General features: G+C 41.1%; 1 protein-coding gene across 1 annotated transcript; it reads right to left on the reverse strand.

Annotated features, from left to right (window-relative positions):
* Window positions 1-403: 403 nt before the first annotated feature.
* TRIML2 (tripartite motif family like 2) lies at window positions 404-9,950 on the reverse strand. The gene is made up of 7 exons (XM_069572831.1): window positions 9,759-9,950; window positions 9,405-9,500; window positions 7,227-7,418; window positions 5,725-5,865; window positions 4,523-4,545; window positions 4,252-4,352; window positions 404-975 (listed from the first exon to the last, which is right to left on the reverse strand). Exons 1-7 carry the CDS (start codon window positions 9,948-9,950, stop codon window positions 404-406), a joined length of 1,317 nt encoding a protein of 438 aa, XP_069428932.1.
* Window positions 9,951-14,565: the final 4,615 nt, after the last annotated feature.

The following is a 14,565-nucleotide window of genomic DNA, read 5'->3' on the forward strand; positions in this document are numbered from 1 at the left end:
TGAAGTCTTGATTATACCCAATTCTGTTTTCTGAAATCTCAAGAGTCCTTAACCCAGTCTTAAGGATCCCAGACTATTTTTTTCTCTAATTTCCCAATCTTATACTACATAGGCACTTGCTGTTCTAATTAGCATGGGGTCCTTTAGTTATTATCATTCATGATTCAGCTTAAATGCAACCACTTCCATGAAAAGGATATTGAAAGCCATGCTGTGCCCTCGTGCTAAGCTGCTTTAGTCGTGTCCAACTCTGCGAGGCTATGGGCTGCATGAATGCAAAAGCTCTGGGGTGTTCAACTGGGCTCCAACTCAAGTGCTAAAAATCTTCTACTGGCTTACTTTGTAAAATTGTTTATACAAAAGTCATGCTTGTAACATTCTGGGCTCTCGTGGTTATTAGATATCACGCCGAAGAGGGCTGAGAGCTAACAGTATCATTACAAGGAGAAACGTGAGGGAGGCAGATACTCAAAGAGTCTGAATTCACGCCTCCACTGGAGATACTGAGAGAAAATATAGGCCTGAGAGCTCCCTGGAAGGCGAGATAAGAGAAATTATAGATGAGAGAGCTCTTTGCGGCATCATAGAACGATATCTGCTCATACTCATAGTCCAGGAAAACTCCAACTCTGTGCACTTGCTCTCTCAAGGAGACCCTTTTGAAAGGGGGAAAAGCCCAGAAGGTGTGATCGGTTCCCATGAGAGATCCTGTGAGTAAGACCTTATTTCCGGAACTGCTTCTGACGGTAGAGCTCCTGTACACGCCCAGCTGCCACTGCGCCGCCTTGCCCACGTCCACCTCCCAGTAGTGCCGCCCTGAGGTGAAGCTCTGCACACCCAGCACGGTGGCGCTGAAATCAAATCTCTCAGGGTGACCAGGTACACCCCGCTGCATGTTTCTAAGTTTCACACTTCTTAGATCCTCGGACAAGACCAGATAGGGATGAGCTGTTTTAGGGTCCAAAGTTATAGGTCCTGCAGGGAGAAAGAAATTTAGTTACCCGAGGGGTTCGTCAATGCCAGTTACTGATGACTTCTAACATCAGGGGCTTCCTAATGAGATGGCACCAGTCTCAGTCACAAATATTGGAAAGCCAATCTAGGAGAGTCCAGATGAAGGGAACTCTGAGCTCTATTTCAAGTAATGGAGGGACTTCTCTGGTGGTCCAGTGATTAAGAATCCACCTGCCAATGCAGGAGACATGGGTGCGATCCCTGGTCTGGGAAGATTCCCCATGCTGCAGAGCAGCTAAGCTTGTGAGCCAAAACTACTGAGCCCGTGTGTTACAACTACTGAAACCCATGCGCCTCCAGCCGGGGTCCCGCAGCAAAAGACACCACTACAATGAGAAGTCTATTTCCCACAACTACGGAAAGTGTGTGTGCAGCAACAAAGAGCCAGCACGGTCAAAAATAAATATATAAATTAATAAAATTTTTTGAACAAATGGACATCACAGAGAAACAAAGTCAGCAAGATAATGGAAGGAGATGCACTCAATCTGAGGAAGAAGAACAAAACAATGAATAATGGACTACGGAGAGTTGAGAAGCACCCCTCAAACCAGAAAGGAATTCTGCCAGGCCATGAGAATGAGCTGACACCCAGTCGTAGCCCAGCATCACCTGAGACCCAACTCTAAACTCCCTAAAGATCTTCCACGAGCCTGGAACCAATGGGAGCACTGGAGTCTCCGATAGAGCAGTTGATTCACGACTCTGGCCTGTGACTGAACTTCCCTCCTTATCTTAAATATCACCAGGGTGCAGCAGAGACATCTGGAAACTGCTGCCTGCAGGCCCCTAACACTGAGTAAATCAAAAGTGAATATATTAGAGGCCTGAAAACCTGTGAGAATCCTCCAGAAAAATCAAGCTGAAGTCAAGAAGGCTCACTATGATTTCTCACACTTGCAGGAAAGTGGTAGGTGTCTTCATATCTCTAACTGGTCCTTCTCATCTCTTTCTGTTCAGCCTCTAAATATTGTGACTTCTCAGAGATCAGCCCTGGATCTTTCTTTTTACTTTTGCATATTCTTTTACCCTAAGTGACTTCATTTAGCCTCAGTTTTAAATATCTTCTATATGTTAATGAGATGGTTGGATGGCATCAGTGACTTGATGGACATGAGTCTGAGCAAGCTCCAGGAGTTGGTGAGGGACAGGGAGGCCTGAGTGCTGCAGTCCATGGGGTCGCCAAGAGTCAGACACGAATGAGTGACTAAACTGAACTGATATGTTCATGACTTACTCCTTTAAAAAGATGACAAATACCAGTTGGACAAAACACAGGAATTTCAAACATTCTCCTTCCAAAATGGAACTCCAAACCTATCCCTTCCCAGTTTCTACTTTTTAGTGGAACACATCACTTTATAGTTGGTCAAGCCATAAAACTGTAGCAGTCATTGATTTCTTTCTTTACCATCTAATCCACTAGAAACTTTTATGGGCAAGTGAAGATGCATCTCTGGACTTAATTCATATCAGTATTAAAGTGGTATTAAAAACCACAAGCCTCGAATTTTAAATTTCAGCTTGTGCCGAGATCCTAGGATTTTTAGAAAACCGGCAGAAATAAATGCAAATTGTCTCTGGAAGAATGTACACCTTTTATTCCTATCTGAAAAGAACTTCTAAAAATAATATCTAAGGAAAAAAGGAAAGCTCACTATTGAAAAAAATTCATTAACCACACACTCAAAGTGAGACTAGCAGAAAAAAACCTGAAGAACTTTACATACTGGAATTGCCAGGCATAAACTCTACAATAAATTTTCCTTCTATGTTTAAAGAAAAAAGAAAAACTTCTACTCCTATAGAATACAGGAAACTAAAAAAAGCAAGACTAAGTGGGTTTGATAACTAAACAGATTATTTAGAAATAAAATCTATTAAAATGCCAATGGATGATTACAAGGAAAGAAAGCTACAGAAAATATGCATTAACATAAATGCAAAAATTCTTTTGAAAACATTAGTACATACACTTTGGCAATGTATAAAATGGATAGAACATTACCCTGGGAATGCAAAGTTGGCTCAACATATGAAGCAAACATAATTCACATTAGCGAAGAAAAAATGGATATTTTGGTAGATACAGACGAAAACATCTCTTAAGTTCAACATCTGTTCATGATACTAAATTTTATTGAATCAGGAATAGATGGGGAACTTCCTCAACGTGACAAAAGGCAACTGTGGAAAAACCTATAGCTAACATTAAAGGTCAAAGACAATCTTTTCTCCCTAAGATCAAGCAAAAGATTCTCACCACTCCTATTCACCATTACATTGAAGATCCTAGGAAGTGCAATAGATAAGAAAAATACAGAAAAGGCTTACAGACTAGAAAGGAAGAAATAAACTGATATTTAATTTCATTAATAGAACTAAAAAAACACTTAGGTATCTGTCTAATTAAATATGTACAATATTACCCACTCCAGGATTCTTGCCTGGAGAATCCCATGGACAGAGGAGCCTGGTGGGCTACAGTCCACGGAGTTGCAAAGAGTCAGACACAACTGAGCGACTTCACTTTCACTTTCTAGCTGAAAACTATAGAACATCATTGAGAGAAATCAGAGATGACCTAAATAAATGGAGACATCACCTTATCCCCAAATTGTTCTACAGACTCAGTGTAACACCAACCAAAACCCCAGCAGGCTTTTTGTAAAAGTCAACAAGTTCATTTTAAAATTTATGTGGAGAAAGATCTAGAATAGCCAAAATTATTTTTAAAGAAAAAATCTGGAGAACCCACAGTGCCCAATTTTAAGACTTCCTATAGAATAATCAATCAAGACAGTATGATACACCAAAACGATAAATAACGATCAATGTTCATTTTCAAGTGATTTTCAACAAATGATGTTAGAACAACTGAATGTACATACATACAAAAAAGAAGGAGAGTTGTACCATATCTTGAATAGTATGTAAATATTAACTTTAAATGAATAATAGTCCTAAGAGCAAAAACTAAAACTGTAAAACTTCTAGAAGGAAATCTTTGTTGCGGTAAATCTCTTAGGCCGCAAAAAGCACAAACCATAGGAAAGAAAATGATAAACTGAACTTCAAAATCTAAAACTTCTGCTCTTCAAAAGATACTACTAGGTAAATGAAAATACAAACCATGGGAGAAGTATCTGCAAATACAGAGTCTCTTTAAATACTTCAACTATCTGGAATTTATACAAATATAAAGTGTTCTGTGATCATGGACATGTGTCAACTTACTTTGCAGCACTTTGAGCATTTTGCTCATTCCTGTTATTTGGCACAAACTCAGGTCTGTGATTTGGGCGGGCTGTAGAAACTGATGCAGTAGTGACTGACTCCTGTTAAAGAAATGATCATCTCAGTTATCCATGCAGAGCCCAGGCTCCTCCATCCAGTAGATGGTTCTCATTGCATGGCCTTGCTACCCACATCCCAACACCTCCACCCTTGTGTGCTCACATATCAGACTGTGAATCTGACCCAAATGTTTCCAAAATGATTAACTTACCTTTCCAAAGCATATTTTGCATTCTATAGGATGAAAAAAGAGGAAAAAAATTACTAGGGGGTATTTGAGCCAAGCCTTTTGTGACTTGTGCTCATGAAAATATTTTCTCTCATAATAACAAAACTCAATTTCCAAGTAATTTCTTCAGCCTCATGGTGCTAATTCTCAGATATCAAATTTCAACACTGAACAGGAAGTCAGAAAAATGCTTGAAATCACTGTTATATTCCCAAGGGAAATAATCCTCTCTACTTCACACAGAGGATGCTCCTCATTCAAATTCTGCCCATCTACCTGATTTCTATACTGGGGGTGGCAGGAACTTAGCCTGCTATGCTGGGGACGGTGGCTGGAACCAGGTCAGGAACTGAACGTAACTGGGTCACACCTGTCTGTGCTGTCTGGAATGAGGCTTGGCTCTAAGACAGAACTTAACTGTTTATGTCCAGGTGCATCTAGATAGTCTTTAAAATATGAAAATGTACTATTGAAAATGGTAAGTTGCTCAATCATGTCCGACTCTTTGCAACCACAGACTGTAGTCTGCCAAGCTCCTCTGTCCATGGGTCACCATGCCCTCCTCCAGGGGATCTTCCCAACCCAGGGATCGAACCCAGATCTCCTGCACAGTACACGGATTCTTTACCATCTGAACCACCAGCGAAGTCCCAAGGCATGTTCCTGAACAAAATTTAAAATATACAATACTGGGAATGCCCTGGCACTCACTGGACTCTGCGTGTGTGTGTGCTGAGTCTGAATGCTCTGGACTCTGCATTTTCACTCTCAGTGTGTGTATCTGAGTCATGACCAACTCTTTGTGACCCTATGGAGTATACCCTCTAGGCTCCCCTGTCTATGGGATTTCCCAAGCGAAAATACTGGAGAGGGTTGCCATTTCTTCCTCCAGGGGATCTTCCCAACCCAGGGCTGGAAATCTGCACTGCAGGCAGATTCTTTACCGCTGAGTCACTGGGGAAGACCACTTACCCTAGTAAAGGGCATGTCAATTCAAACTTAACAATTGATCAGTGAAGCAGCTCTGTACATATTATGATTTTAGGATGAGTTATAATGCTTTTGACAGTCTTCAATTATGCCTGAAGATCATTGGGTACTGTGTTCCAGCACTGACTCCTAATGAGTACTATCCACGTCTCATTTCTCAGATACTGTAGTGAAGGTTATTTCCAGACTCTTACCTGGAGCAACACTGAGGCGGGCTGCCTACACTTCTTCTCGAGCTCCGTGGTGATCTGCTGGAGGCTGCAGATCTGTTCAGAAAGCCTGACTTCACTCTCCTTCAGTTTCTTCATGTTCTCTCTCCCCAAAAAGTTCAGTCTCTGCAGAAGCATCTCTTTATAACTATTCAACAACTGGCAGTTTCTCATACTGGCTAATTCAACCATCTCTTTAAAAACCCACTCAATTGCCTGCCAACCCAGAAACAGACGTAACTGGGTAAGGCCAAGATATTCCTCTGTGTCAAGCAAGACACCTCAACAGACCCTTGATTCTCTGACATACTGTATCTATGTTGATGTGGACAGTATCCTCCTATCTACTTAATCAGTTCACAACTTGGACCTAAAACAGGTCACTTTTTTTTTAATTGGCTGTTCAGTTTTGTTCAGGAAGTTTATTTCCTTCATTAAAACTAAGATTTACTATAATTTAATTAAAAATTAAATTCAACCAATAATAAAAAACATAATCAAACCACTGATACCAGGTTCCTTCCTACCCTTGCAAAGATGCTCCATCTAGGCATGTATGAGAATGTTCATGCTATTTTTTTCTTAATACAAATGATGTCATATTCCACTGCTGATCTGGCAACTTGCTTTTTTTCTTAATAGATAATATGTTCTCGGAGAGTATTTCTTATCCATACATATAGAGCCATGTTATCTTTTCTAAAGGCTAAAGAGCATGCCATTGTATGTCCTATACAATGCATTTCATGAGTCCAATATTGATGGATACAGGTCGAATCCACTCTCCTGCTATCAACAAATGTTAAAGTAATAACAACACCTAAAATTACATTTACATCACACAATAATGTACATTTGTACAAACACTGTTTAAAGAGCTTCATGTAGATTATCACACAATATTATAAACTCGGGGCCATTATCCTTTTATATCTAAGGAAACTAAGAGCTTAAGCAGAACGTCTAAGGCCACCTATTGTCATTCAGTCCCTCATCTGTGTCCAACATTTTGTGACCCCGTGGACTGTAGCCCACTAGATTCCTCTGTCCGTGGGATTTCCCAGGTAGGAATACTGGAGTGCATTGCCATTTCCTCCTCCGGGGATCTTCCCAGACCAGTGACCAAACCTGTGTCTCCTGCATTGAAGGCGACTTCTTTACCACTGAGCCACCAGGGAAAGTGGCCAACTAGACTACTAAATTATAGAACCCAGTTAGGAATCACATCAGTTTGGCTTCAAAGACTATCTCTAAGCCACGGCTCTATACTGACATCATTTTACAACATCCGTTATGAATGTGTCTTTTTATATGCATGCAAATGTATCTGCAAAACAGATTATAAGGAATAGAACTGTGGGTTGACTATATGTACATATACATACATATTATTTTAATAAAAGCATAGTTGTCAGTGGTTGTGCTATTTTAGCTCTTCTTTCTTTCATTTCCCAAATATTGTAAGGATGCCACGTTGCATATCTCACCTGTAGTGTTTCCTGGAACTTCTCCTTTAGGTTCGTGGCAAACTCCATCAGTTGGTTCTGACTGGTTTGTGTCAAATTCAAGCTGAATCCGCCTTGCAGGCTTCGCAAGTTCATCTCATTTTCTTCAGTTATCAACCGGATCCTTATGCTATATTCAGACTCAATCATTTCTTTAAAATCCTGCTCCTCTTTCTTCATCATAGACACAGAAATGACAGATTTCAGGTTAAATACTATAGACAATTATTTATGGTCCCTTTCCATCTACAATTCTAATATAAATCCAAGGAAATATAAAGTACTGGGGAGGAAATAATAGGCATAGATACAAAAGACAAAGGGAATTTCAGGGTCAACATCAGCCAAGATATCAACACAATTTTAGAACATGAAATGCAGATAGAGACATGTTCATTGACAGGAAACAGGAATCTACACAACTTCAGGACCAAAGAGCAGGAGTCAGGAAAACTGGAAGGTAGGACGAAGGGCCTTTGCTGATGCTTTGGATAGTGGATGAGAGGAAAAGAGGAATCAACGGGTGACCCCAAGGCTTCTAGATAAAGAACAGAGCAGCCAAAACATAAAATGGAAACTATGGATGGGACAGATTCTAGACATGGGGAGTGTATCAGCAACTCAGTTTAGGATATGTCGGTTTTGATAAGTCAGCCATCCAAGGAGAGACACTAGGCAGAAAGTTGGACATGAAAGCCCACTACTTGGAAAGTCTGAGCTAGAGACATATATTGGGAGTAGTTGGCTTAACAACTGTATTTAGGGACTTCCCTGGAGGTCCAGTGCTTAGCACTCTGCATTTCCACTGAAGGGGTATTGGTTCGATCCCTGGTCAGGAACTAAGATTCTATATGCAGCACGGTGCAGCCAAAACAACAACAACAAAATGGCCGTATTTAACCTCATGACACTACTGAGTGAAGATTTATCAAGACCCTGACTATTCTCAATACTTCCACTACCCCTCCCACCACAGTTCCCCATCACCTGGCCCTGATTATTGCAAACAGTCCCCTTCAGGTACTCCCTACCTGTGATCTCACCCTCCTACAGTCTACATATTATTTTTCAGCTTCTGTTCCCTTAACAGACTTTTACAAGATATTGACTCTAGTACCCTGTGCTTTAGAGTAGATCCTTGTTAATTTTCTATTTTATATATAGTTCTGACTGGTATGAAGTGATACCTTATGGTAATTTTGATTTGCACTTCTCTAATAATTAGTAATGTTGAGCATCTTTTCATGCGCTTATTGGCCATCTGTATGTCTTTGGAGAAATGTTTCTTTAGGTCTGTAGTTCATTTTTTGACTGGGTTGTTGGATTTCCCTTTCTTAACATTGAGCCCTATAGCTTTTCACTTACATGCATTGGAGAAGGAAATGGCAACCCACTCCAGTGTTCCTGCCTAGAGAATCCCAGGGACGGGGGAGCCTGGTGGGCTTCTGTCTATGGGGTCGCACAGAGTCGGACATGACTGAAGTGACTTAGGAGTGAATATGTTAGGGCTTCCTGGGTGGCTCAGCAGTAAAGAATCCTCCTGCAGCGCATGTCAATCCCAAACTCCTAACTGACACGCCCCAAATAGAAATTCTAAAATTGACCTTTAAATGGCTTCAGGATTTACACTGCCACATCCAAAGTACAGAAGATGCTCAATCTCCTATGGCATTGTTAACTGCACTATCAGTCTTTTTTTTATTTATAAATAAGGTACAAAAATGCCATTTCCCTAACAAATTTAATATAGTTAATTTGTATTTCTCTTAATGTGAGCGTATGAACCAATTCAGTCTATTCAAAAGATTATCTGCATTTGCTTTTCTGTGAGCTCTCATATCTTTGATAATTTCTCTATTGAGTTTCTAGTCTTCTGCTACTGACCTTTTGTTTTTGTTGCAGTACCGTAGTTCCCTGAACAGGAATTGAACCCATGTCCCTTGAAGTGGAACTGTGTCCAATCTTAACCACCGAAGCTCCAGGGAAGTCCCCTGCTTACTGACTTTTAAGAGCTATTTATACATGAAGGAATTAATACTTTTCCTACCTATGGATTTTAAAGTAGCTTTTCCTGCTGTGCCATTGGTCTTATGCTGTTTATGTTATTTGCTAGCCAACATTATAGGTAATTTCCACCCAAGAATCAAGATAAGCACTGACCTGCATCATCACCATTCTTTCTTGTTCATCAGCCAGTATGATTTTAGCTGCTTCAAGTTTCTCCTTCAATGTGTCCAACATCTCCTGGAATAACTTCTGCAGAGAAATATATCACAGTAATTGCTTTACACCAGCTAGATTCCTAACCTTAGACAAGTGAAAGGCCAATAGCCCTGGCTACACTTGGAAGGTCTGCATATGGTACTTATCTAGTATCCCGTTGATTAACATCAACTAAGGGAAGGATCAGAAGGCCTTGAAGGATCAGAATACCTGTTCCCCAAACAAATAAGGTAATTAATGAAAAGATGCAGCCAGAATGGCAGGGTGGTCTGGGATCTGTACAAAGCTTACCCTGTAATTCTCGGCCATCTCTGACACGTCATTCATCACCACGGGACTCCCACGCTCCTGGGGAGGGAGGCTGTGGCCACAAACCGCCATTTGGTCACCACTGTGGAACAGCTGCGGTGGCTGCGGGCGTGTCTCACAGCGGACACCTCCTGGGGTGTCTTGCTCTAACTGGGAGCTGGGCCTTTTGGACATCCCGGCAGGCGGCTCTCGGTGGAGATGATCAGGCTGTTTCTAAGGCGGAATACACCTCCCCACAAGCAGAACGGGAACGGAGTGTAGGGTTCTAGGGCAGGCGCACTCGTCAGCCTCCGGCCTCCGCAGTCAAGGGTCCTGGACTCTTCGCATCCAGCAAACCTTCGGCAGCCACGAGCCTGAGGAACGAGACACGATGAATTACACCAGTGGTCAAGTTCTCAGAGAATTTCAAGTTATTGAAAATAATTAACAAGTGACAAAATAGCAAAGTGCTTCCCGGTAGTCTTTTCTTTTTACTTAAAAAAGAAAAGAAAAATCGCCCTCAAGGGAGAGCACACTGTGGCAAAGAGCAGGAAAGGAACTTCCGGAACTACGAGCAGATAGAGCCTGGCCTCAGGCACTCCGATCGCAAGCCGAAGGAATCCCTCACTCACCCAGTTGCTTGCAGAGATCCAGAAAGTGAGGGCTTCTTGGGGCGGCTCCTTAAACCGGACAGAGGGGAAGTGGTGTGTCGCCGCGTTCCAAGGAAGCGCTCCCTTTCAGGTCTGGCTTCGAGGTGCGCATGCCTGAGGGAACTCTGGGGCTCCACAAGTGCGCATGCGCCTGACTGAGGCGCCATTTTTGTGCCTGAAGGGTAAGGCGTGTCACACCAGAGACTTGGCCGTTGAAGGATGTTTGCTAAAAAATTAAATAAATGAAAGAAAGAGAAGAAAGTTAAGTCACTCTGTCGTGTCTGACTCTTTGAGACCCCATGGACTGTAACCTACCAGGCTCCTCTGTCTATGGGATTCTCCAAACAAGAATACTGGAGTGGGTTGTCATTTCCTGGGGATCTTCCCAACCCAGGGATCGAACCCCGGTCGCCCACATTGCAGGCATGAGGGAAGCCACAAACCCCCAAGTAAATAAACATTTTCAAAAATACTGAAGGGGAATTGCATGTATTTATATGTACATATGGGATCTGGCCGTGGCGCTAGTGGTAAAGAACCTACCTGCCAATTCAGGAGACCTAAGAGACATCAGTTAGATCCCTGGGTCAGGAAGATTCCCTGGAGAAGGACATGGCAACCCACTCCAGTTATTCTTGCCTGGAGAATCCCGTGGACAGAGCAGCCTGGCGGGCTACAGTCTGTGGGGTAGCAGAGTCAGACACGACTGAAGCGGCTTAGCACAGCACAGCACAAATGTACATATATGTGCTTCCTGGGTGGCTAAGTGGTAAACAATCTGCCTGCAATGCAGGAGACACAGGTCCCATCACTAGGTGAGGAAGACCACACCCCCTTCCCCCCCCCCCCCCCCCCCGCCCCTACTGCTCCACCCCTACCCCCGCCCCTGGAGAAGGAAATGGCAGTCAGCTCCAGTATTCTTGTCTGGGAAAGCGCCTGGACTGAGGAACTTGGCAGAGGTAGGGGACTGAGCTACTAAACAACAAAGTATGTGCATACATATATGTAAGTAATACATATATATACATATGCACATATGTGCATGTATACAAATATATTTTAAGGAAACAGAACAAGTGATCTATAATCCGTGCATCCCCATTTCCAGACAATTCTGACAACGTTTGAGCAACAATTCTACCTTTTCACTAGATATATTTTAATTATATTCTTAAAATGTATTACCTACTGAATTTGGAAATCTTTCCCAATGAGGAATCGCATTAGTTTCCTTGTCTAACCCCATCTGTAGCCATTGTCGATGACACTGTAACACCAGATATTAATTTCTCAAAATTCTCTAATTTACATTTGCCCATTCTGTCTCATTAGCCAGCTCTTTTTAACAACATCTCTTGCAAAGAATCAACTTGAAAGAAAGCAGAACTCCGAAACTTCCATTTCTGGATTCATTAGCTTCTTTTTGCCCCTCATGCTTGCAATTCCACCCAAACTTGACCATCTACTGTGGAGCCCTATACCAAGGTCACAGGTGTGAAGCCCTGTACCAAGATCACAGGATAAAAATCTCTGGAACTGACCAAGCCCTATAGCAACTGTTGCCATGAGCCTCCAGATCTAAACCAGCCAGTTTCCTGACACCTAATGACACCATTCCAGTAGGAATTTTCTGTCTTGAGGCTATGAATAGTGGCTGCAAGCCTGCCAAAGTGTTCGGCTCTCCCTTGAACCAACCCACTATTCTGACACTGTTCTGTCTGTCTCTCTCTCTCTAATAAACTTTATTCTCTTCTCATTCTGCCTGATGTCTGGAAATTCTTTTCCAGCCCATGCAGGGACCATGACATCATCAAGGCCGTCCACTCTTTTTTAACTTTTAAGATACATGAAACAATAAAAATTCTGAAGCTGTTATTCTTATATATTCAATGTATGAAGACATTGTTATTGTGCTAGGGTACATGCTAAAGCAGCAGACTTGATTTGCCTTTTTACTATGTTGACATTTGCACTGATAGTAGATAAAACTGCTGGAGTTCTACCATCAAGGAAGTAGCACCAAACAGGACCATAGTCATTTACTGTATTTTAAAAATCTCTACCTATTTGTAGACTTCCAGTTTAAAAAAAAAACACACAAAAATAACCTGTTTTACTTAAAAATATTCATATTTCTTGATGTTGTGGTAAAATATTAAATCTCAACTGCTGAGGACAGAATTTAGTGACTTCCCTAACAATCCTGTGGTTAAAATTCTACACTTTAAATTCGGGGAACACAAATTCAATCCCTGGTCAGGGAACTATGATCTCACATGCTGAGCCATGCTGCCAAAAAAAAAAAAAGTATAGGATTTAGCATACCAGGTGACAAGATAGAAATGTGTAAAACATTTATGTTGCATATGGAAAAACAATGGTTGTCTCACAAAAATACATTTTTTCTGATTAAGTTGCAAACTATACTAGTGCTATTTTTTTCATAGGTCATTTTTAATAGAAAGACTGTGGTCATTCGCATGTAGTGATTTGGAAAGACATTTTTCCAAAAACTGTCATCTCAAGGAAACTAAGTGCATTAGTTCCCAATGATAAAATCTGAGCTTTTAAGCAAAAATGAGAGTTTTAGAAAACTTGCATCTACTATTCTAAGCTTGACAGCTTCCCAATACTTGTTTTTTTCTGATGAAATTAGTAGAGATATTAACAACTGATTGCTTTTGCTTTTGTAAAATGAAATATGTCAACATTTGGAAAACCTGCAAATTCACTGAACCAATTAAAAGATGCATGCTCTTTGGAAGAAAAGCTATGACAAACCTACACAGTGTATTAAAAAACAGAGACATTACTTTGCCAACAAAGGTCTATATAGTCAAAGCAATGGTTTTTCCAGCAGTCTTGTATGGATGTGAGAGGTGAGTATAAAGATGGTTGAGTGCCAAAGAATTGATGCTTTTGAACTGTGGTGTTGGAGAAAAGGATTGGACTGCAAGGAGATTCAACCAGTCCATCCTAAGGGAAATCAGTCTTGAATATTCATTGGAAGGACTGATGCTGAAGCTGAATCTCCAATACTTTGGCCACCTGATATGAAGAAATGACTGATGGAAAAGACCCTGATGCTGGGAAAGTTAGCAGGTGGGAGAAGGGGACAACAGAGAATGAGATAGCTGAATGGCATCACCGACTCAATGGACATGAGTTTGAGCAAGCTCCCAGAGATGGTGAAGGACAGGGAAACCTGGTATAGTGCAGTCCATGGGGTCACAAAGAGTCAGACACAACTGAGTGACTGAACAACAAGTTATTTTTTAAAAGCTCGATGCATGATGTTACAAGATTATGAAAGGGTAAAGTGGATTCAAAGTATAAAATCAGCGAACTTTAGTGTTACTGAGGACACAACATTTATTAATATGATTTAAAAACAAACAATTATCTGAAAAGGTATAGAATGATCTCCCCTTTCCCAACTATGTCCTAGTGTGAGGACAGATTTTCTTCATGGACTCCAGGTAAAATAACATTGCAATGGATCGATGCTAGAATAGATATTTAAAAAAATTAGAGATATGCAAATTTTTAAAAGCACCCCTCTTGTCTTGAAGAACTGTTTAGAAAAGGTTCTTCATAAAAATGTTATGTTTATCTTTAATATTTCTGTGAACCATGTTGAAGCCTTTCAACTGTTTTTTACCTGATAGGTTTTTGGTCTTTTTTTCTTAATTTTAAGATATACATTGAATAGACCATCCCCTTATTATACAAATTGCAAATATTTACCCTCTACTTATCATCTGGATTTGAATCTACTCTAGTTGTTTTTTACTGGGTCCTTTCAAATCCTTGTAGCTTGTCTTGCCTCCCTGAACATATCCTAGACTGAAAAACCAAAGCAGAACACTGATCCATTATAAAAATGAAGGCTTTTAGAAAGTCAGCGGTCACTCTTGACCTTATCTTGAGCTCTCAACAGTCGACATAGTTGGCCAGGAACAGTTTCCTCTCTTTGCAATCAGGATCCTGTAAATGACATCCCTTCTACTTGATTTTCCTGTTTCTCAGCATTCTTTTTGTTTTTTGGCTTTGAATCCTCTTGAACCTCTAAATTTTCACAGGCTTCAAGGGTCAGTGTTGGTCCCCTCCCTTCTAGTTCTAATATCTCCCTAGGTAATCCACATTTACTTCCAAACGTT

Source organism: Ovis canadensis, chromosome 26 (genome assembly GCF_042477335.2).
Source record: "Ovis canadensis isolate MfBH-ARS-UI-01 breed Bighorn chromosome 26, ARS-UI_OviCan_v2, whole genome shotgun sequence".
Taxonomy (NCBI): Eukaryota; Metazoa; Chordata; class Mammalia; order Artiodactyla; family Bovidae; genus Ovis; species Ovis canadensis.